This window comes from Callithrix jacchus, chromosome 19 (assembly GCF_049354715.1).
Source record: "Callithrix jacchus isolate 240 chromosome 19, calJac240_pri, whole genome shotgun sequence".
Taxonomy (NCBI): domain Eukaryota; kingdom Metazoa; phylum Chordata; class Mammalia; order Primates; family Cebidae; genus Callithrix; species Callithrix jacchus.
Window position 1 is genome coordinate 30,074,382 of NC_133520.1, and position 21,652 is coordinate 30,096,033.

General features: G+C 53.0%; 1 protein-coding gene across 20 annotated transcripts in view; it reads left to right on the forward strand.

Moving 5' to 3' along the window:
• PPFIA4 (PPFI scaffold protein A4) overlaps window positions 1-21,652 on the forward strand; it is a 53,233-nt gene that overhangs the window by 3,365 nt on the left and 28,216 nt on the right. For 8 of the 20 annotated variants that reach the window (XR_013529819.1, XR_013529820.1, XR_013529821.1 and 5 more), the window contains exons 2-13: window positions 9,616-10,247; window positions 14,683-14,784; window positions 15,208-15,372; window positions 15,642-15,716; window positions 15,960-16,049; window positions 16,605-16,796; window positions 17,076-17,222; window positions 17,483-17,617; window positions 19,458-19,541; window positions 19,799-19,930; window positions 20,124-20,186; window positions 20,851-20,942. Coding sequence is in view for 8 of the 20 variants with exons in the window: in XM_035280566.3 (XP_035136457.1) it covers window positions 10,014-10,247; window positions 14,683-14,784; window positions 15,208-15,372; window positions 15,642-15,716; window positions 15,960-16,049; window positions 16,605-16,796; window positions 17,076-17,222; window positions 17,483-17,617; window positions 19,458-19,541; window positions 19,799-19,930; window positions 20,124-20,186; window positions 20,851-20,942 (1,511 nt within the window). In the remaining 12 variants the exon portion in view is untranslated. The remainder of the gene's footprint in view (window positions 1-9,615; window positions 10,248-14,682; window positions 14,785-15,207; window positions 15,373-15,641; window positions 15,717-15,959; window positions 16,050-16,604; window positions 16,797-17,075; window positions 17,223-17,482; window positions 17,618-19,457; window positions 19,542-19,798; window positions 19,931-20,123; window positions 20,187-20,850; window positions 20,943-21,652) is intronic. The other 12 variants (XR_013529823.1, XR_004736833.3, XR_013529817.1 and 9 more) reach the window with 3 other exon arrangements.

Here is a 21,652-nt window from a genome sequence, read left to right on the forward strand (position 1 = left end):
ATTAATTACATAAATATATGCTGTATATACTATTGTACAGTGATGTTACAAAGAGTACATATGCATGGTATGATTTTGTAGTGGAGTGTCAGGTGAAATAGCTGATTTGATTTTAGAGGCCTTTATTGCTTATTTCGCCCAGGCAGTAGAGTTGAATTCTCATAAGTTAGATATATACTTGATGTGCCTTCATGGCCGCTGTCTTCAGATGGATAACTCTCATTTCAAAGAGAGAAGGGTTTCCATTCACTTTAAGAAAAAGCTTCCTTAGAATGACGAAGCCTTCCTCATTTGGTAGTGAGCTCCTTGTTCCTGAAGGATAATAAAGACTGGGCTGCCAGGGATGTTGTGAAAGGAACCTCCACACAGGGTGGGAGGTGGCCTGTGTGACCTCAGAGATCCCTTCTGAGTCCAGGTATGGCATGTGATCTGGATAGGAGAGGGCCTCAGCAGATGGCTCTCCTTTGGCCTAGAGGAGTGCTGCTAAGCGTGGAGGCCTGGGGAGTGAGGCTGGGCCTGAGCTGTTCCATGAGAAGTGGGCATTTTGGAACATGCAGGGGGGTGACCCAAGCAATCTCATGGCATGGAGGCCTGGGCTTGGGAGACGCTGCAATGCATCCCCGATGGGTGGGGGTAGGTAGAAGGATGGGATGGCCCCAGTTCCATGACCACAGCTCAAACTAGGCTAGTTGCGGAGTGCCCCAAATTTTTGGTCCTGTTTGAGGCAGAGCACCTGGAGCAAGTGGAGCTTTCATTCTTTCATTGTCACCCCATCCCTACCTCCTCTCTCGCTCATAGCTTCTCACACAGGTTGGAGGCCTCATATGGACTTAAGCTGTCTCATAAGTGTCTCAAGACCAGAGATACACTTTCGTAATTACACATGCATAATTGCACAAGCTCTCACAGCCCCCATGTGCTCCTGTGAGCATGCATGTATGAAGTTATGAATCCCAGATGCTTGTGCATGTATGACCATATGCATTTACTGTCATGGCTGTGTACTCGCACATGTGTTCTCATAAGCACAATTATATGCAGTCTGAGCCTTGATGTACGTATAACCACACACATCTACACACTCTCATGAGTATATCCACCTACTCGCCCTCATGCCTGTGCTCTCAGGACACCATACTTAGGACCATACCTTTATACACAGACATATACACACAAATACATACTCTCTCTCTGCCCCTTTCTCCCTCTCTCTCCCTGTCATCCAGTCTGGAGTGCAGTGGCATGATCATGGCTCACTGCAGCCTTGACCTCCTGGGTTCAATTGATCCTCCCACTTAAGCTTCCTGAGTAGCTGGGACTACAGGTGCATGCCATTGTGTCCAGCTAGTTTTCATATTTTTAGTAGAATTGGGGTTTTGCCATGTTGCCCAGGCTGGTTTTGAAGTCCTGAGCTCAAGTAATCTGCCGGTCTTGGCCTCCCAAAGTGCCACTGTGCCCAGGGCTTGTGCCCAGGGCTTATGCCCAAGGCATGAACTACTGCACTGGGTTCTCTTCCTTTTTCATGGCCGCACAAGTATACCATGTGTCCTCATGATCACACACACTGTTGCATGAAGGCACATGACACCCCCCATTCTCTTTTCATACTCCTACCATGTGTCCTCATGATCACACACACTGTTGCATGAAGGCACATGACACCCCCCATTCTCTTTTCATACTCCTACCATGTGTCCTCATGATCACACACACTGTTGCATGAAGGCACATGACACCCCCCATTCTCTTTTCATACTCCTACCATGTGTCCTCATGATCACACACACTGTTGCATGAAGGCACATGACACCCCCCATTCTCTTTTCATACTCCTACCATGTGTCCTCATGATCACACACACTGTTGCATGAAGGCACATGACACCCCCCCATTCTCTTTTCATACTCCTACCATGTGTCCTCATGATCACACACACTGTTGCATGAAGGCACATGACACCCCCCATTCTCTTTTCATACTCCCCCCTACTTTTGTGACCGCATACACATGCACATTTTTTATGATGCTCCCATTTCTCCCTGCAGTTCTCTACTCTGGACTTTTTACACCTGGTGCCTGTTAGCACTCTGGACCGTCCTCTTCTCTGTCCTGCGATGGCTCCCTAATCTGTTGGATTGATCAATGAATGCAGTGACTTTTGAGCATTTTTATTTCACCACCAGAGGACCCTGTTTAATATTTGTCCCACACGGATATCTAGTTTTGAAATATTTTTATTCTCCAAATATGCTACACTTATTACTTCATTTCTTTTTTTGCAAATATTATTTGAGGACAGTTGTTGATTAATGGCTCTGATTAGCAGAAGATGTGTAGGGTTTTCTCTGGGAATGTACTTGATGTGAGCTCAGCAAAAGCTGTGTCTGCGTTTGGTGGTGGTGCACACTCCTATTTTGGCTTGGTGACTGTATGATCTCTATTAGACATTTGGAATGTGGAAATTATTTGATTGGCTCCTGATGTTCCTTGTGTAGCTGTCCCAGGGTTATCACTGTTGCACTGATTTGCATCCTTTCTGAGAGAACTCCTGTTTGTTTTTTTTTAAGCAGGGGACTTCTGTAGACAATACTTAAACCAGGGATTTTCAAACCTCTTCATGGCCTTAGAATCCTTTTATACAAATGAAACCTTAATCAGATGTCCCATAAAACAGACAGATTGGTGTTGATGGGATTACAGTAAGAAGAGGGAATTTGGAGCCTTTTGAGTTTGTCACACCTCTTCACCCTCTTTTTGGCCCTGGGCTGCCCCTAAAGGTACTTGTCATAAAGCTAAGTTTGCTAATCCCAGTCTTAAGTTAAAAAGATAGGTGCGATATCTCTAAGTTTGTGTATTTCAGAAGAGGAACTATTTTCCGGTGGGGCCTCAGAGGCTTGTAGTTCTCTTTTCCCTGCTGTTTTTTGTTTGTCTGTTTATTTTGAAATAGGATCTTGCTCTGTCGTCCAGGCTGGAGTAAGTGGTATGATCTCGGCTTACTGCAGTCTCCACCTGCTAGGCTTAAGGGATCCTTCTTCCTCCCACTTCAGCCTCCTAAGTAGCTGGGACTACAGACACATGCCATTATGCCCGGTTACTTTTTTTTTTTTTTTTTTTAATAGAGAGGAGGTCTCACCTCCTCTGTTGTTGTTGTTGTTGCCTAGGCTGGTCTTGAAGTCCTGGGCTCAAGCAGTCTCCCACTTCATCCTCCCAAAACGCTGGGATTAGAGGCATGAGCCACCATACCTGGCCTTCCTGTTAGTTTGACACTAGTCTTCCTAGGGTGGTGATGGCGAGGGTGACCCTATGGCCAGGTGAAACCTGTGTTCTGGTGTGATTGTTAACAGTGGTTTATGTCTAAAACAGGTCCTTCTAAGCCAAGAGGGTCCTGGTTTGGACAGTAAGTTCTGTGCTCACTCAAGTGATGGGCCATGCCTTGGGAAGAGGTGGCCCATGTCTAACTCCAGGGGAGCAGCTGGAGAAATGGGCTTCACAGACTCAACCCCAGGGGAGCCTGTCTGAACAGATGCTTCCTTCCATGTGCCCTGAATGAGCCTGGCATTAGGAGGCTGAGTGTGTTAGGCAGCTGGTGCTAACCTGTGCTTAGGTGGCATTTTATACTTCTTAGAACTGTTTCATGTCTGTTACCTCTCTGAGCCTCATGACAACCTGTGAGAGCACTGGAGCATACTGTGTGTTACAGTCTTCATTTTCCAGACTTGGAATCTGAAGCACAGAGGGGTGAAGTCTCAGTGCTAGTCGAGTTGTGTCAGGGGCCCGGAGAACTGTATGCTTTTAAAGGGATCTGTGGATCACCGCGAGAAACTCTTAAGTAGGGCTTTTCCAAGAGTATTTTTTCTGGGAATGGCTTCCTGTAGCCAGAGTAGATTTTTAATTTTCTTACTATATTACAAATGGGCCCAGCCTTGAGGTGCTTTGGGAGCCTAGGGTGCTGAGAGTTCATGAACACTTACTGAGTGTTGCTGGGTGCTGATCTCAGCACTTTGTGTAGGCTGACTCTAGAAATCCTCTGTCGCATCTGTCAGAGGTGGGTACTGTTATCATCCCCATTCACAGAGGATGGCGAATGGAGGCTCAGAGAGATTCAGGATCTTCCCAGGATCTTCAGGATCTTTTTATTATGTTTTTAGTATTTATGCTTCCATTTTATTGTTTTTAAGAATTAAACTGCCACCTCAGTAGTCTTAAGAGCAATATAATGAAACATACATACATTTAATTTAGACTTATGTCCATCATAGCTTCAAAGGCGTCCCTGAAATAAGGCTGGGATTCACATCTTTTTCCTTAAGAAACACTAACAGTAATTTTGTTATCCTTCTACCCACCCACCCTCATTCAAACAATTGATGAATTCAAGTCTAACACGATTTAAAACTTCTGCTACAAGACATTCTTCTGATATTCCTCCCTGCATAGCATAGATTTCTTAAACCAGGGTCACCTGTATGGTCAGTGGGCATGACAGCCTTCGGAATCATCAGCTGCTCTGGAGTCCGCCTTTCAAGACAGGGGTAGCCCCCATCTTGCTCTCAAGAAGGTTGAACTTTCAGAACGGGCATGGTGGCTCATACCTGTAATCCCAGCACTATGGGAGGATGAGGTGGGCAAACACCTGAGGTCAGGAGTTCAAGACCAGCCTGGCCAAAATGGTGAAATCCTATCTCTACTAAAAAACACAAAACCAAAAACAAAAAAACCTGGATGTGGTGGTGGGAGCCTGCAACCCCAGCTACTCGGGAGGCTGTGGCAGGAGAATCACCTGAACCCGGGAAGTGAGCTGAGATTGCACCACTGCACTCTAGTCTGGGTGACAGAGCAAGACTCCATCTAAAAAAAACAGAGGGCTAGGTACAGGAACGCTTCCAAGGCCTTGAGCCAGTTTTCCCTGTTGTAGAGTTCCCTTTGTTTGAAGCCAGTCAGGGATGGACTGCCCTGGAATGATTGTCAGCACAGGTCTGTTCAGTTCCATGTGGGTTAGGGCCCTGTGTCAGAGCACTCGGAGATGGGTCTACAGATGAGATGATGTAAGAGAAGTCCCATGAAGACAGGTATAACTAGAGGGCAATGCTGGGTCAGCGGAAGGGCAGATCTCACCCATTGGAGGGATCAGAAGAGACTCCGTGGAGGAAGTGGTGTTTGAGATGAGCATAGCAGGATGATCTAAGTTCATTAGACTGACATGGAAAGGGAGATGAGAGGCAGGCCAGTGAGGAGCTGGATGAACAGGCACTATAGGTGGGCCTTGGGAGCAGGCCAGTGAGCAGGGCTAGGGAAGGGCTAGGGAGCAGCAGGAGAGGAGGTGGGGCTGGATTTCTGGAGGAGAGGATGAGTGAGGGCCAGACTTCTGGGGGTGCTGAGCTGGACAAGGAAGAAAGAGAAGCTTCTGGGCAGCCTGAGGCATGGGGAGCTGGGCTGCAGGCCCACTGCAGGGAGAATGTCTGAGAGCCCCAAGGGTGAGGGCTCAGAAGAGTGTCTGTTTCTGCAGTACCTATGGGAGTGGGGGCAGTGTGGGGAACTCAGGGAAGCTGCCCACAACTTGGTGTGGAGCCAGCTAGGGGCTGCGAGCAGAAATTTGGGCACGTGGTGGATGGGCCTTCCCAGTGGGGCCTTTCGGTCGCCCCAGGGCCTTATAACCATGTTGGCTGCTATGTAGAGGCTTTCCCCCAGGCTGGAGGAGGAGAGGGACAGGGAAGGCCAAGAGGAGCTGTCTGTCTGCCATCCTCTGATGAGGGTGGAAAAGGTTCGTTGGTGGAGACATGAGGCCTGAAGGAGTTGTCTTCACCCTCTCTCTTCTTCCTCCTTCTCCTACCCCTCTTTGGCATGAGACAACCGAATTGAATCCTAGTTCTTCATTTCACTAGCTGTGTAGACTTGGTTATATGACATTGCATCTCAGTTCTCACTTCTGTGAAATGGGAGGAAGAATTACATCTTCCATGCAAAAAATTGTGAGGATCAAAATAAATTAATCCATGCCACTTGGCAGCACAGTGCTGGGCACATGGGAAATGTGAGTGACTCATAGCAGCTCTGATGATTGTTATTTTTCTGGAATCACAATCTCTCTCCATTTCCTAAGATCCTCCCCACTCACCTCTAGCTGGGCGGTGTCTGACCCTCCGCTTTTCCCTTGTGGTTGCCACCCGGAGACTCCGTTTTTGCCCAGCTAAATAGCCCCTCAGATGCTCCTAGCAGCCTTGCCCCAGCCTGTGGCCTCCGCAGGGGCTGGCAGCCTTGCCCTTGTCCAGCTCGCTCCATTGCTGGGCCTGCCATCTGGTAGGCAGGAGGGAGCCAGGCCTATGTGTGGGGCCAGCCAGAGCAACAGACCCTGTGCCCATCCCTCCTGTGCGTTAGGAAAAGGTGGGGGTGACTTTTGTGATGCCAGTGAGGCCCCCAAATTGCCTCTTCTGTTTCTAAAGGCCCAAGGCCTACTTTTTGTCCGAGCCCCCACCCCCCACACATGCGCACTCACACCCACTCGCTCTTGAGCCCTCTTCCACTGTTTTCACAGCCTGCCCACACTCCTCCCCGGCAAAGCCCCTTGCAAATGCTTGCTTTGGGGACTGGCAGCTTTCGCCTCTGAATCAGGACCTGTGACTGTTACTTAGAAATTGTGCGGGAGTTGAGGAGGCTTCTGTGAGGCTGAGATGATAATTGCGCTATTTAAAGACGGCCCTAGAGCCAGAGGAGCCGGAAGGAGCCAGGTGCCGTATGTGGCTGTCCTAGGGCTCCCTTCTGCTCACTGTTCCCGTGCGGCCGACAGGGCAGGGGCAGGAGGTCCTGGACAGTCATCTCAGGGGCATCTGCCTGGCAGTCCTCTCTGGGCTCATCTTCAGACCAGCTCTATATGATGCCATTTGGCCAGGGGAAGTGGAGCTGCTCCCTGGCACCTGGTTTAGAGAGAGGCCAGAGAAGGGTTAGTGAGAAGAGAAGCAACCAAAGCCGGCTTCTCACTTGCTAAAATGACCAGGAGGATTTGGGAGCCAAGTTGGACCAGATAGCCAGTACCTCACAGTGGGCAGCCTGAGGTCCTGCTCTTCCTTCCTGAGAACTTCTCCAGCCCCTTTCCTGTAAGAAGCTTTAAACACTCCACCCACAGCGGGCCAACACTAAGGGAATTCACACTCCCATGCAATCACGGGGTGCTTTCTACTCTTCATTTATTGCCCATCCAAGAGCTCATCCTCCTAAGGTAGGCAAAACCAGGGTTGTGGGTTTGCTATTACAGCTGAGGCCTCAGTAATTGGTGACAAGCCTGAGGTCGCCCTGCTGGTCTGTGGCAGAACTGTACCCCCGTCTCCTGAGTCCCTGCTCTGGGCTTCTTCCTTTGTGCTACACTGCAGGCTGCCTGGGAATCTGGTGGGCTGGGGCCATTGCTGGGGTACCTAAGCTCCTTCCTGGCACACTACAGTCTTCTCCAAAGTTAGCCTCTGCCACAAGGGGCCCCTTCCCAAGCCTAGCCTTCTCTTTTGGCATCTTGGTGTGTGTGGAGGGGTGGCGGAAGATGGGGAGGTGGGCCTGGATGTTGATGAGTTGGGGAGGTAGGCTGGGGCCATATGGCCTTTCAGCCTCAGGGCTGGAGCATTCAGGTTGGAGGGGCCTGGGCCTGGTGGGTGGGAAAATTGGAGGAATGGCGGTTATCAGCCTCAGGGAGATGTCAGCTTTGGTCGGACTGGGCAGCAGCCCCTCCTCTCCACTCCCAGCTGCTCTGAGGGGCAGGGAGGTGCGAGTAGGCTGCCCTGGCAGCAGGAATGTTGGAGAAAAAAGGAGGCCGAGAAAGCCTCTACTTTTTACTTCTGTAGTCTTCTGGGACCTTACCCTCCATAGTGACTGTCTGGCTTGGGGAAGGATGCTCTTGACCAGAGTTTGTGTCCAGTTTCTATGCATGGGCGTGTGTATGTGGCCACGTGGTGTCTGTTCTAAGTCTCTGTGTTTCTGTCTCTGTGCATGTGTGTGTGCACTTGTGTATGTGTACATGCATGTGTGTGCATGTGTATATGTGTATGAGCATATGTGTGTGCATGCCTGCTTGTACTACTACACCCCTCTGGGAAGGGCTAGGAGTGTGAGCTCTGAACTTTCAAGCTGGTGCACTAACTTTTCTCTGATCTCGACCCCACATTGCTCCCCAGTCTCCCTCTTCCTTTCCTCTATTTCTGCCTAGAGCATCGGTACTCTGGGGAGGGCTCCAGGTAGGAGAGGCCTGGCTCTTCTGTGTTTCCCCTGCAGGGTTCAGTCCTGCCACAGGCCTGTGCAGTGTCTGACCTCTGGCTTCACACTGGATCCTGATGCCTCTTGCCCACCCTGACCCTCCTAGTCTGCCTGTTATTCTCACCCTGAGGGTGGACAGAAGGCTTTCCCTGTGTCTCCCATAAGATAAGAGAGAGGAAGGAGGAAAAGCATCATTTATGGAGCACCTCCAGTGTGCCCATCGCTGTGCTGGGGGCTTCATACCCTTTCTCTCCTGCAACTGGGGCCTCTGAAGACAGTCCTCTCTGAAAAACGACTAAGGTGGCAGCTTTCTAATGTGGACAGGGAGTTGGAATCTGATTATAGGCAGAGAAATCCCCAGCTGTAGCAGCCTTTCTCATTACTTTGGCGTTATTCATCGCTGGCTTCCTTTGCTCTGACCATTGGGCTCCTGTGACATGCTGAAGGCATCAGCAGAGCCAGGCTGTGCACATGCTAACTGACCTTGGTGGTGACTTCTACAGTGTCAGCAGTGGGTAATGGTGCTGAGAGGGCAGATTCGCAGCCATGATAGGGGCCGCACTATAGCCCCACCCCAGGAGTGGCACACCCCACTCCCACATCACCCTGGTGTTCCTTTCCATCATTCAGTCCCCGCTCTGATGCAAAGGTGGGAGGCTGTGAACTCAAAATCCAAGCCTGCTGTCTGCCAGGCTTGTGTGCTGTTCTCCTTGGCAGGTTTTGGAAGTGGGGAATGACTTGAGTCAGAGCCTCCTCCCTGACTCATGGGCAGTGTAGCAGGTCAGGGCTCTCTGCCTGCTCCAGTACCCAATCTGTGCCTCTCCAAACCCTTAGCCATGATGTGCCAGTGGCCAGGGCAGGAACTACTCTGTCCCTGTTTCCTATGACCCCACAAATCCAGCCTTCAGGACTCACACCCACTCCCACTAAGTGTTCTTTATAACCGTCTGCACTTGCCTTGGTTGGCTTAAGTGATGGGGAAAAGGCCAGGAGTGGCACAGAGACCCTGTTTCCTCCCCTCCCACCCCCAGGTCTCAGGAGGACTCTGGGCATCCTGCTGGCTGCTCCCCTGCCGCTGACTGAATCATTTCTATATTTGGCCAGCGAGCCACGTGGGTAGGGGAACCACTGCCACTGTGGCTGCCCTTCTGACAGCTGTGGGGAGCAGGGGGAGGCAGAGGCTAGGCAGTAGGCATGTGCATTCCTTGGGAGAACGAAGGAGGTGCCATCAGAATGAGTAAGCCTGGAGCAGGGGCATGTGCTAGCCAGCACCACCCTCTCTCCCCCAGCATTCTAGTTCAGGTCCTGTCTCCTCTGCTCCACCCTCTCCCCTGATGCCCTTCACCACTCAGCTGGTACTCACAGCAGTCTCTTTTCCCACAGACACACTGCCCTCCAGAAACGATGGGTGTCGCCAGATCCAGCTGGGACTCTGCCAGGCTCCAGTGCTCAGTCTAAGAGAAGGGCTATCTTCCAGCCCTGCTCTCTCTGCCTGTCATGGCCACATTCGGCTGCTGTCTGCTTGTCTGGGGACAGAGGGCACCCAGCCCCAGCCCTGAGAAGTTAAGCCAGGCCTTCTGGCTCGGTTCCACAGGGGCACTCCAGACCCCAGGCCCCTTTCAGAGCAAAAGCAACTGATGCCATGGGAGAAGCCCCTGCCCACCTGTCCACTCACCTGGCACTGCCCACTCTGAGACCCATGCACTGGGTTCCCCTGGAGGTGCCAACCCTGTGAGTCCCTTCCTGTCCCCTGACGCTGAGAAGGCCCTGCCCCCCCAACCATGTGTGAGGTGATGCCCACAATCAACGAGGGGGACCCCCTGGGGCCCCCCCATGGCACCGATGCTGACGCCAACTTCGAGCAGCTGATGGTGAACATGCTGGATGAGCGAGAGAAGTTGCTGGAGTCTCTTCGGGAGAGTCAGGAGACCTTGGCAGCCACGCAGAGCCGGCTCCAGGAGGCCCTGCATGAGCGGGACCAGCTCCAGCGCCACCTTAACTCTGCCCTCCCCCAGGTAAGGCCCAAAGGCCTGCATCACTCTTAACCCCTTTCTCTCCTCTAGCCCCGCTAGATCAGCTGAGCCCTCAGCTCATCTGCGTCTGTTTGCCTGTCAACAATTGGAATTCACCGAGCATTTACTCTCCTTAATCTCTCTACTTGAATTCTTTCCCTGTTACTCCCAAGCTCCTCAGTTTGGAGTTGGTTTCCCCTGGAGAAATGGATGGAATTTGATGTGGGTAGGAAAACGCAACCATAGGTGCCAGCTGTAGGGAGCTCAGACGGCCAGTAGGTGGCACCCCAGACTGGAAAGAAACGTCCTCCCTGCCTGCTCCTCTCCAGTACCCTATTCTTGGAGGTGGCAGGTGGGAAATCACAGGCAGTAGAGACGGGAGAAGCCTTAGCGATCGTCTCGTCCAGCTCCAGTATTGCACAGATGAAAAAAGCAAGAGGTATCACATGGAAGATGATAGGCAGGGCTGAGTCTAGAAGCCACATATCTCGGCATCCCGACATCCAGTCTCACACTCCTCATCAGCACAACTACCTGTCCTGTAGTCCCATGTACTGTGTCCTTTCTATGGCACTTTTTAAGGATTCTCTCACTAAATTCTTATGACTCTGAAGGTGGTGCTGTTATCACCATCATCCCATTGTACAAATCACAGAACTAAAGCTGGGGGAGATGAGTAAGTTGCTCATGGCCATCCAGGTGGTATGTGGTCAGGGGCTAAAAGTGCCTGTAGAGGCCAGGTTTTTCAGCACTGCACCTATTTCTCCCTCACTGCATTGGCCCTGAGCTCCCTGATAATGCCTACTTACCACCCACTTGGTAGATACCCTAGGCAAGCGCATGCTCTGGGGATACAGGAGGGAGCAGGAGCCTGGGTGACTTGGTTCTTGGACTGTTTAGCTGCTGCTTGTCAAAGAAGCTATGAACTCGGCCTGGTAACCCGGCCCAGAGAGGGCTGCAGGTTGTGTGTCTGTGAGACAGCGCTCACAGTGACCGAGGGAACATCCTGCCCTCTCCACCCCCCGTATGAGCGGAGAGATGGGTATTGAAAGCAGTTCTAGACACTAGCCCACCCTGACCCAGTGAGGGTGCTGCTGGGGTTGGGGAGGCAGCCCTGAGGAACCAAATAGCTCAAGCCTCAGCGCCAGGCCCTTCCTGGGCGTGGGGAGGAGAACCAGAGCTGGGTCTGGGTGGGTGAGTTTCCGAAGCAGAAGTGATGCTTGGTGGGCAAGAATATGGAGCCCTGGTAAAGCAGCTGGGTAGGGAGGTGGGCCCTCTTCTTTCACTTCGCATGGGGCTCTGAACTTGCCCTGGAGTGAATGAGCTAGTTCCTAACCCCAAGGAGCTCACAGACTAGGAAGGAGACACACAACCCATGTGACCGGAGAGAATGCAGAGGAAGATAAGAGAGGCCCAGAAGGGTTATTAAGCACATATCAGTGATAAAAATAGCTGCCTTTGATGGCTTGGGCTAAGTGCCTTCTATATATTGGCTCGTTTAATTCTCATAACAACACCTGGAGGGAGGACTGTTAACCTCTGCTTACAGATCAGAGAATGAGGCTCAGAGAGGTCAGGTAACTTGTTCAAGGTCATAGAGCTAACAGGGGCAGAGCTGAGATTTGATCCCAGGCCTACTCGACTTCCCATGCTGAAGTTTCATGAGGGTAGGGGTTGTATCTTTCTTGTCACTATGTCCCCAGTGACCTGCACAGGACCTGGTACATGATAGGTGCTCACACATATTTGTGGTTGAATGATGGACTCCCAAGTTGGTGTTCTTGACCACTGCTCCAAATGGCTTTCAGGAGAGGGAGAGAGCTCCCACTGGGGAGTCTGGAAAGCTCCCAGCAAGGCTGTATCCTTTGAGATGGGCTTTGAAGAATGATTATGATTTCATCGGGTGGTGACAGAGGTTTTCCACGGGGAGGGAGTCCACTGAGCCAAGATGTGGTATTAGGAGGGCATGCTGGTGTTTAGGAACAGCAGGTGATCCAGGCTGACTGGGTCTTAGGGCATATGGAAATGACACGAGAGAGAAATTTGAAAACCAGGTTAAAAGTTTGCATTTGTAGGCTGGGTGCAGTGCCTCACTCCTGTAATCCTAGCACTTTGGGAGGCTCTCAGGAGTTCAAGACCCGCCTGGGCAATGTGGCAAAACATCATCTCTACAAAAAATCCAAAAATTAGCTGGGGATGGTGGCACGTGCCTGTGGTCCCAGCTATTCGGGAGGCTGAGGTGTAGGATCACCTGAGCCCAGGAGGTCCAGGCTGCAGTGAGTTGAAATTGAGCCACTGTACTCCAGCCTGGGTAACAGAGGAGACCCTGTCTCCTGTATTTGTAGACAGCATTGTGGTTTGGTAGATTTGTAGACAGCAGTGTGTCAGATAAGCTAGAGGTGGGGAGAGAGGGGACAGGTATCCTGTGAAGGGGGAGAAAAGACAGCTGCTGAGCTTGAGGCCAGGAGAGGGTGCAGCACCAGCCTTTTGGTCATGGTGTCATGGTGTAGGGTTGGGTGGCAGGCTGTCAAATCCTGTCTCTGGGTACAAGCATGTGTACCTGAGTGCATATGCCTGTGAAAGTGTGTGTGTGCATAAGCTGAGGGATGAGGCAGCATCAGGCCTGGGCTTCTGGAGGATGAGATGCTTGACCTTGACCACCTTTGGCCATGGCCCTGTTAGAAAGGTAGTAATAAGTAATAACATCAGAGGTTCATGGTTTCTCATGCTCTGGCATCTTTTGTCCCTTGTTCCCTCCCACAACCCCTCTAGCCACTTTTGCCCTATCTGGAGTGATGAGAGGGGTTTGGGAGTTCTTCCTTTGGACATGAATCCTTGGTGTGTGAGGGAGCTGCAGGTTAGGACAGGGGTGAGGCCTGTTGCATCACTCTCAGGACTCAGACATCCACAGAGTTTGGGCCACTCATCTGAAAACCGCCCTGGAAGGAGGTGATGTTTAGTTACACAGGTTGTGATGAGCCTGGAATGTGGGAGCAGCCTCTCATCCCTGTATGCTTGTCCTGTTGGAGGAGGGTGGGCTGGCAAGGTCTCTGAAGGCATCTGGGCCTGACAGTGTGGAAATGGATCCCTTTAGAAGTAATACTTGGCACATGGTTATTTGGTAAAGCCAGGGCAAGTGCGTTGGCATCAGGAGCTGGGACACAGCCCTTGCCTGGTTGGGCACAGCTCCTAGGAAGCCTGACTGGGCAGGTCCGCATGCTCTCTTGCTCCTGTTTAGGTAGGTCCTTGAATCCGCTTATTTTACCCACTACTTGCAATTTGTAAAGTCCTGGGATGGGGCTGGAGGAGCTCCCTGAGGCGCTCATGCAGACATTGTCTTCAAAACCTCTTTTTCTTCCCTATTTTATTTTTTAGTTTTTTTTTTGGGATGGAGTCTTGCCCTGTTGCCCAGGCTGGAGTGCAGTGGTGCAATCTCAGCTCCCTGTAACCTCTGTTTCCCAGGATTCAAGTGATTCTCCTGCCTCAGCCTCCAGAGTAGCTGGGATTACAGATGCACCACCATGCCCAGCTAATTTTTGTATTTGTAGTAGAGATGGGGTTTCATCATGTTGGCCAGGCTGGTCTCCATCTCCTGACCTCAGGTGATCTGCTGGACTCAGCCTTGCAAAATGCTGGAATTCTGGCGTGAGCCACTGCACCAGCCTTCTCTTCCCTCTTTCATATCCATCAGTTTCTGTTTGGACCTTATTCCACCAAATCAGACGCAGAACTCTCCTCCATCAGTTTCTTTTTTTTTTTTTTTTGAGACGGAGTTTCGCTCTTGTTACCCAGGCTGCAGTGCAATGGTGCGATCTCAGCTCACCGCAACCTCTGCCTCCTGGGTTCAAGCAATTTTCCTGCCTCAGCCTCCCAAGTAGCTGGGATTACAGGTGCGTACCACCATGCCCAGCTAATTTTTTGTATTTTTAGTAGAGATGGGGTTTCACTATGTTGACCAGGATGGTCTCGATCTCTTGACCTCATGATCCACCCACCTTGGCCTCCCAAAGTGCTGGGATTACAGGCCTGAGCCACTGCGCCCAGCCCTCCTCCATCAGTTTCTAAAGGAAAATGTCATTGAATTCCTGGAGAAATGGAAATGCCAACTGGGAGGGAGGATGTAATCTGGTCATATTGGAGGCTGGATGGGGAAGGGCCTGCAGAGCAGACTTAGTGACTGTCTCACTCCTGTGTACAACTCTGTTCCCTTGGATTCTAACACATGGAATGCATGGAGGGCCCAGAGATGTGGCCCCCTCTGGAGAAACACATGCTAGCTGCAGGTTTACTGACCTGCAGTGCGGATGGACTGGGATTTAGTCGGGGAGGTAATGGAAGTAAGGGTTGGGTGAGAGGATCCCACCACTGACTTGTGCCTGCAGAACACTGCTTTGGGAGTGAATCCTCAAGCACTGAGGGGCCTTGGGGGGGTTTTCAGGAATTTGCCACCTTAACTCGGGAGCTGAGCATGTGTCGGGAGCAGCTTCTAGAGCGGGAGGAAGAGATATCAGAGCTGAAAGCAGAAAGGAATAACACACGGGTAAGTGGGGACGACCTAGTGTGTGTGTGTGTGTGTGTGTGTGTGTGTATGGGGGTGTGTTGTGAATACCTTGACTGAGAAAGCAGGCAAGCTTGGGGCCAGGCACAACCCTAACTCAAGCCCCATCCTTCCCTCTTCCTGTCTCCCATCCTGGGGTGAGAGCCACATCATTTAACCACAGTGCTGGGCTCTCCACCTGCAGTTGCTGGTTCACAGAAAGCTCAGGGTCCTGGGGAGAGGCCGGGCAGTTGGCTTCTGTAGTATTGGTTGGGCAGTGGCTCTGTGCCAGTTCGCAAGTATTTCAGCATTTTAACAGTGGTATGGCTATACTCTTGTCTGCTCGGGGATCACGTGGGCACTGCTTGTAGCCCTTGGGGCACATGCTTACAGCACTCCCTCTCGCCCTCCCCTGCTCCCTGCTAGCTGCTTCTGGAACATCTGGAGTGCCTGGTGTCCCGCCATGAACGGTCACTGAGGATGACCGTGGTGAAGCGCCAGGCCCAGTCACCTTCGGGGGTCTCCAGTGAGGTGGAGGTGCTGAAGGCCCTCAAGTCACTGTTTGAGCACCACAAGGCCTTGGATGAGAAGGTATCCATCTGCCCCCTCCAGCCAGCCTACCTGGAGCCTCCCATGTATCCATTTCTGGTACTGAGATTTCTGCATCTGGTATTTAGGAAACCCTGGCTCCCTTCAACCATTGTCTTCACTTCAAGTCCTCCTGTTAGGCTCCCTCCTGCAAATGTGCTTCTTGGCAGGCCCTTCACTGCCCTCAAGCTTGGTAGACGAAGCCCAGGCTCTTCCAGCCTGACTCAAGTGGGGTCCCCCTTTCTTCTTCCATCTCCCGTTACCTTGAGCAGGTGCGAGAGCGGCTCCGGGCAGCACTGGAGCGAGTCACCACCTTGGAGGAGCAGCTGGCAGGTGCTCACCAGCAGGTAAGCTGACTGCTCACTCTCCGTCTGCAGCCCCTGGAAGTCCAGGCTGGTTCACGCCTGTGCCCTACTCTATTTCTCATCGGATATCTTCCTGCTGTGGCTGGAGGCTGCTAGGCAAGGCTAGGCTGAGCACCTCTTTCTAGGAGACACCTGTTTAACCAAGGCAGAGGCTTGGGAAGGGTCTGAAATATATGGGAGGTTCTCTTCTATTTGACTTATCGCCCTGGGGCGTGTGCTCTGTAGGTGTCAGCCCTGCAGCAGGGGGCAGGGGTCCGGGATGGAGCAGCAGATGAGGAAGGGACTGTGGAGCTGGGGCCGAAGCGTCTGTGGAAGGTAGGTCATAGGAGCTGGGTAGCAGGGGTCATGTGTTCCCCAGGATGGGAGGCTGGAGGCTCACTAACTGCTTGAGTTAAATCGGGGGCTTTCTCCAATATTCCCACTTACCTTTTCTTCTTCTCCCTACTTCATCTGCAAAGAAATCTGTAGATTTTTGTTTTAGTGCCCCACACATGCTGGGCATGTCATATGCTTGTCTATCTGAATTGTTAGGTGCCCTCTACCTTGTGTGGTAGCATCAGGCAAGATTCCTTCTCTCTCTGAGCCTTTGTTCCCCCAGTCATGCCCCTTTCTGGGTTACAAGAGGCTGGCATAGCAGATAAAACTAGAAACTTGTTTTTCAAGAGAGACACAGGATAGCAAGGTGTTTGTTCATTGTCAGGAGACCTCCTGGGGCGCAGAGGGAGGAAACTGTAGCTGGAGGAGTGCTGTGATGTTGGGGGCACACCTGGGGCCTGCTCTGGGTGTGCCGTTCCTCCTCCTACCCCCTGGGATAGGGCAGTGTGGTGGCTGGAATGCTCCTGTGACTCACAGAGCTCACTGTCCCTGAAGGAGGATGCTGGCCGGGTAGAGGAGCTGCAGGAGCTCCTAGAGAAGCAGAACTTTGAGTTGAGCCAGGCCCGGGAGCGACTGGTCACCCTGACAGCAACCGTGACCGAACTTGAGGAAGACCTGGGCACGGCCCGCCGGGACCTCATCAAGTCAGAGGAGCTGAGCAGCAAGCATCAGCGGGACCTCCGGGAGGTGTGTGAGGGTGCGGGCCTGCTGCGGGACCTCATCATGGAGGGTGTGGAGGGAGGGCTGGCAAGGGCTTGGGGGCGTGAGACTGAGCACCTGCCTACTTGCCTGGGTCCATTGTGGGGGGCAGTCATGGAAGGGGTAGGCCAAGGCCAGAAACTGACAGGGGAGTGTAGCTCATGCCCCTTAATGGGTTCCAGTCAGCCAGGTGTGGGTGGGGAGGCGTAGACAGGATGGGGGCAGGGAAAGGCTGGTGACCGTTCCCCTCGTCCCCTTTTCTCCCAGGCTCTGGCTCAGAAGGAGGACATGGAAGAGCGGATTACTACACTGGAGAAGCGGTATCTGGCTGCTCAGCGCGAGGCCACATCCATCCATGACCTCAATGACAAGCTGGAGAATGAGCTGGCCAACAAGGAGTCCCTGCACCGCCAGGTACCTCCTTAGGGTGGGTGGGTGGGGGGCATTTTTCTTAGCCCTGGAAGTGTCCTCATGAACCTACCCACAGTGGCTGAGGAGCCCCTGGGGTCCTGCAGGTTGCCCTTCGAAAGGGGAAGTCAGGCATCTTGGGCAGCCAACAACCAAGATTGTCCCTTGCTGCTTCTGACCTGTCATCTGCTCTCTGCTGAGGCTGGGGTAGGGGTGGGGGCTTCAGTGCTCCCCCTTGAATCACTTCACCACCCCCACGTCGCTAGTGTGAGGAGAAGGCCCGACAACTGCAGGAGCTGCTGGAGGTGGCAGAGCAGAAGCTGCAGCAGACGATGCGCAGGGCAGAGACGCTGCCAGAGGTGGAGGCTGAGCTGGCCCAGAGAATTGCAGCCCTCACCAAGGCAAGTGGGCCAGGGGCCTGGGATCTGCCTCTGTCCCCCATGTTCTGAGCTCTCAGGGAGCCAGGCAGGGAAGGGAGCGCATGGGAGGCGCATTGGGCCAGGAACCAGAAAACTGCTTCCCGGGCACGGTGTGACTCCAGGGAGCACACTCCTTGTGCCTGTCAGTCAGAGGAGTAATCCCTGTCCTCATCACTCTGAGGGATGTGACAATCTCATAAGAAGGGATGTAAAAGTACTTGAAGGAGATGAAGCCATGTTGATGCAAAGTTTTTTCTTTTTTTTTTAATCATCTACACTGTTGTTGTGAATACTTACTTTCGTTTGGGGCTAGAGCAGAAAGATTAGGACTTTCATCTCTGGAAAGATGAAACCTTAGAAGGGATATGGTATATATATCCCTGGAGGGGAATGAGTGGGGGTGAGGTTGAGGACATCTGTGACTGCCAAATTGAAGCATTCTAGAGCTAGGGACTGCCTCTGGTTGTTGAATCCTGCAGTTTTAGGACAAAGAAAAGGGAATATGATTTTATTTAATGGATACTTTATGCAGTAGTAATTCTGAGAGGTATGCTGGCTGAAAACATAAAAGGTTCTGGAAGAGCCAGGTAAATGCATGGACTTAGGCACGCAGGGGTTAATCAAAAGAATTTAGCAGTGTTGTCAGCTGGTCAGCCTCATAGGGGCTCTCTGTGGCTCTCTCCAAACTGTGGCGAGAAGAAAAGCTGTGTTTAGGAAGCACCAGGCACGGTGCTCGGAAGGGAGAGGCTGGCCAGTCAGTGTGCAGCTCAGCTGCTTTGAGGACGGAACTGCAGCCTGGCTGTGTCCCAGCAGACCCAGGACCAACACTGCTTCTGCCAGTGACTAGCTCTGCGACCTGGGAAAAGTCAGCCCCTGCCTTAACCGGGCCTCAGTGTCCTTATCTCTATGGTGGTGGTAGACAGAATGGTCTCAGAGGTCATTCTAGCCTCGAGGAATGCGGGATTGGGTTGAACTCACAGCAGAGGTTGTTACGTGTGGGCTGCTGAGTAGTCAGCTTTAGTATCTCCCAAAGCTGACATCAAGGCATGGCTGGAATGTTCATACAGTCAAGTGAGTCATCGCAGGAGGAGCTGAAGGAAGGAGTGCCTGACTATAAGAGGTGTGGCTCTCTAGAATATCTTGCCAGCAGAGACAGGAGTGTCTCCATCTCTGGGCATCCATGACTGGAAGGGGAGACTCCTCCACCTGGGTGGGTTTAACGGCAGTGCTGGTAGCCACGCGAGGCTGACACCTGTTGAGTGCTCACTGTGTTCTCGGCATTGGCCTTGGGTTATTTCATTTAGTCCTTGCGAAGGTTCAGTGGGCTTGGGTGCTGTTATTACCCACATTTTACAGTTGTGGAAACGAAGGCACACAGAGGTTTGATAACTTGCCCAAGGTCACACACATGGTGAGAGGAGCCAGGATTTGAACCCAGGGGGCATGGCATGAGTCCATGCTCTTCAGTGTGGTTCTATCCATCTGGAAGCATAGAGATTTATGGTGGCTCATGCTTTCAAGTGGAGCTTTCTCTGGAAGCATGGGGAGGATTTACAATCTCTTGAACTGCTAGCTCCAGGATGTTTTAAGGCGAGCCCTGAGCAGGGAAAAGGTAGGGGAGACCTGGCAGGTGTCGGGGTACCTGGGAAGAAAGGCAGTGGGGATGGAGGTTCTGCTCCAAGATGGTAGGTGGAGGCTGAGCTTCATTGGTACCAGGGGCCATAATCCCCAGGGCCACCCTGGCACTAGGGTGCAGGGGATATGGGGCCAGAGCAGGAGGAACAGAGGTCTACGGGCTGCACCGACCCATCCCTGCCCATAGGCTGAAGAACGGCATGGCAACATTGAGGAACACCTGCGGCAGCTGGAGGGACAGCTGGAGGAGAAGAACCAGGAGCTGGCACGGGTGAGGGCACCAGGCTGGGTCCGCAGGCCCCTTCCTTTCCCCAGGGCAGGCTCCCAGGGTGGTCTGTGGAAGGAGCACGGAGGAAGGGCTCTGTCTGACCAGGGACAGAGCAGAGGGTGGGAGGAGGCTGGAAGCTGCAGGAGGAGGTGGTCGGGAGAGTGGAGAGAGGTCCTAGAGGATGGGAGGAGTCGAACCCCAGCAGGAGAGGGTGGGGCTTCTGGTGAGGGCGGCCTGGTGCGAGGTAGGTGGCTGTGTAGGTGCGCCAGCGGGAGAAGATGAACGAGGATCACAACAAGCGGCTGTCAGACACAGTGGACCGGCTGCTCAGCGAGTCCAACGAGCGTCTACAGCTCCACCTGAAGGAGCGCATGGCAGCCCTGGAGGAGAAGGTGCCTGGAAGGGCGGGGTTGGGATGCCAGAGGTTAGTGTGGGGTGGGAAGGTGGGACTGCGATAGGTGCAGATTGGGTCTCACTGGGGTGGCTGGCCAGACTGGAGAGGTGGCGCTGATACTACACACCTGAGGCTCAGGTCTGGATTGGGAGAGAAAGGCAGGGGCCTGGCTCACAGCTGCTCTCCCCCAGAACACGTTGATCCAGGAGTTGGAGAGCTCCCAGCGGCAGATTGAGGAGCAGCACCACCACAAGGTACCCGGCTGCGGCCAGCCCCGCCCAGCCTGGGAGGGCCGGGTTGCAGGGAGGAAAGGACACCCAGCAGTGTTAGCGCATATGTTAGTGCACTGCATACGCTGTTCCGTGATTCCTCATTAGGGCGCATCATGGTAGGTGTGTCGCTGCCTGCAGGTGAAGAAGAAACTGAGGCAGGAAGTGTAGGGCAGAGGTGGACAGCAGAGAGGCAGGGCCCAGTGAGGGGCTCCACTCAGGATTTGAGAGGGGCCTCAAACCCTGGTGTGGCCAGAGCCTGGTGATTCTGGGAGGGTTCACCTCCGTCCCAGCCTCGGCAGTGTCTGTGAGGTCTGGGAGGGCGCTGGGGCCCTCTGCTGCCCCGCCTCATCTGCTGTGTGTTTGTGCCATGGTGAGGGGTCAGCAGGTCTAGGCTAGCAGAGCCCTCCCCAGACAGAGACCCCCTCCCGGCCCTGCCCCTCTGCCCATCCTTCCACTCACTCTCCAGTTGGACCTCTTCTCTTTTGGTGTCATCTGTGGGCCTGGCCTGGGGCCCCTGATTTTGGACTTTGTAGTACATTCTTCAGCTTCTCTCCAACTCTGCTGTCCTCTTTGTCCCTCTCTGACTCCCACCCTCCCTCTCTGCCCCTCCCTGGCCCCCATCCCCACCCCGGGTCTGCTGGCACAGGGCCGCCTGTCTGAAGAGATTGAGAAGCTGCGCCAAGAGGTGGACCAGCTGAAGGGCCGAGGGGGGCCGTTTGTGGACGGCGTCCACTCCAGGTACTGCAGCGCCAGAGGCTGGACGTGCCAGGATGGGGTCCTGATGGACCCTGCGGAAGGAGCCTTCCTTCCAAAAAAAAAAATGCCCGGGACCTCCAGGTCCTCCTCCTACTCAGAGTGGGACATTGAGGCTTGCAGAACTTGGTCAGAGTCATCCAGCTTACTTGGGCAGTTTGGGAGGGAGCAGCTCTCCTCTGAGGGCTGCTGAGAGGCGAGGTATCAGACAGACAGTGTCCCGTCCCCACTGCGGTAGGACACAGGCCATGCTTTCTCCTTCCTTGACGAGGGCACACCCTTGAGAGAGGTCTGCAGGTCCCTTGCTTACCCTCAAAGTGAGGCCCAGATACTCCCCGGGATTGTTGTGTCCCGCAAGGCTCACTGGCCACGAGAGCTACTCATTCCAGTTCTTCGAGAGTCAAGGCCCACCCACGTTCAGGCAGTGGGAGAGATTGGAGTGGAGCATCGGAAACCTCCTTAATGGAAGTCGAGACGCCATGGCAGCCCTATGGTCTTGGCATCCCTTTTCTTGAAACCATTGTAAGAGATGGAGTTTATCTCCTTATGCTCGAATTAGGCCCATGTTTAGGGAACCTCTGCGTTTCCCCCCACATTTTGTGGAGCGATTGGTGTTGAACTCAGACCTCAAGCCTGTCCTCACTCCCCAAGCCAGAGAGGTAGGCTGAAGACAGAGGAGACTGAAGTGGATGGTG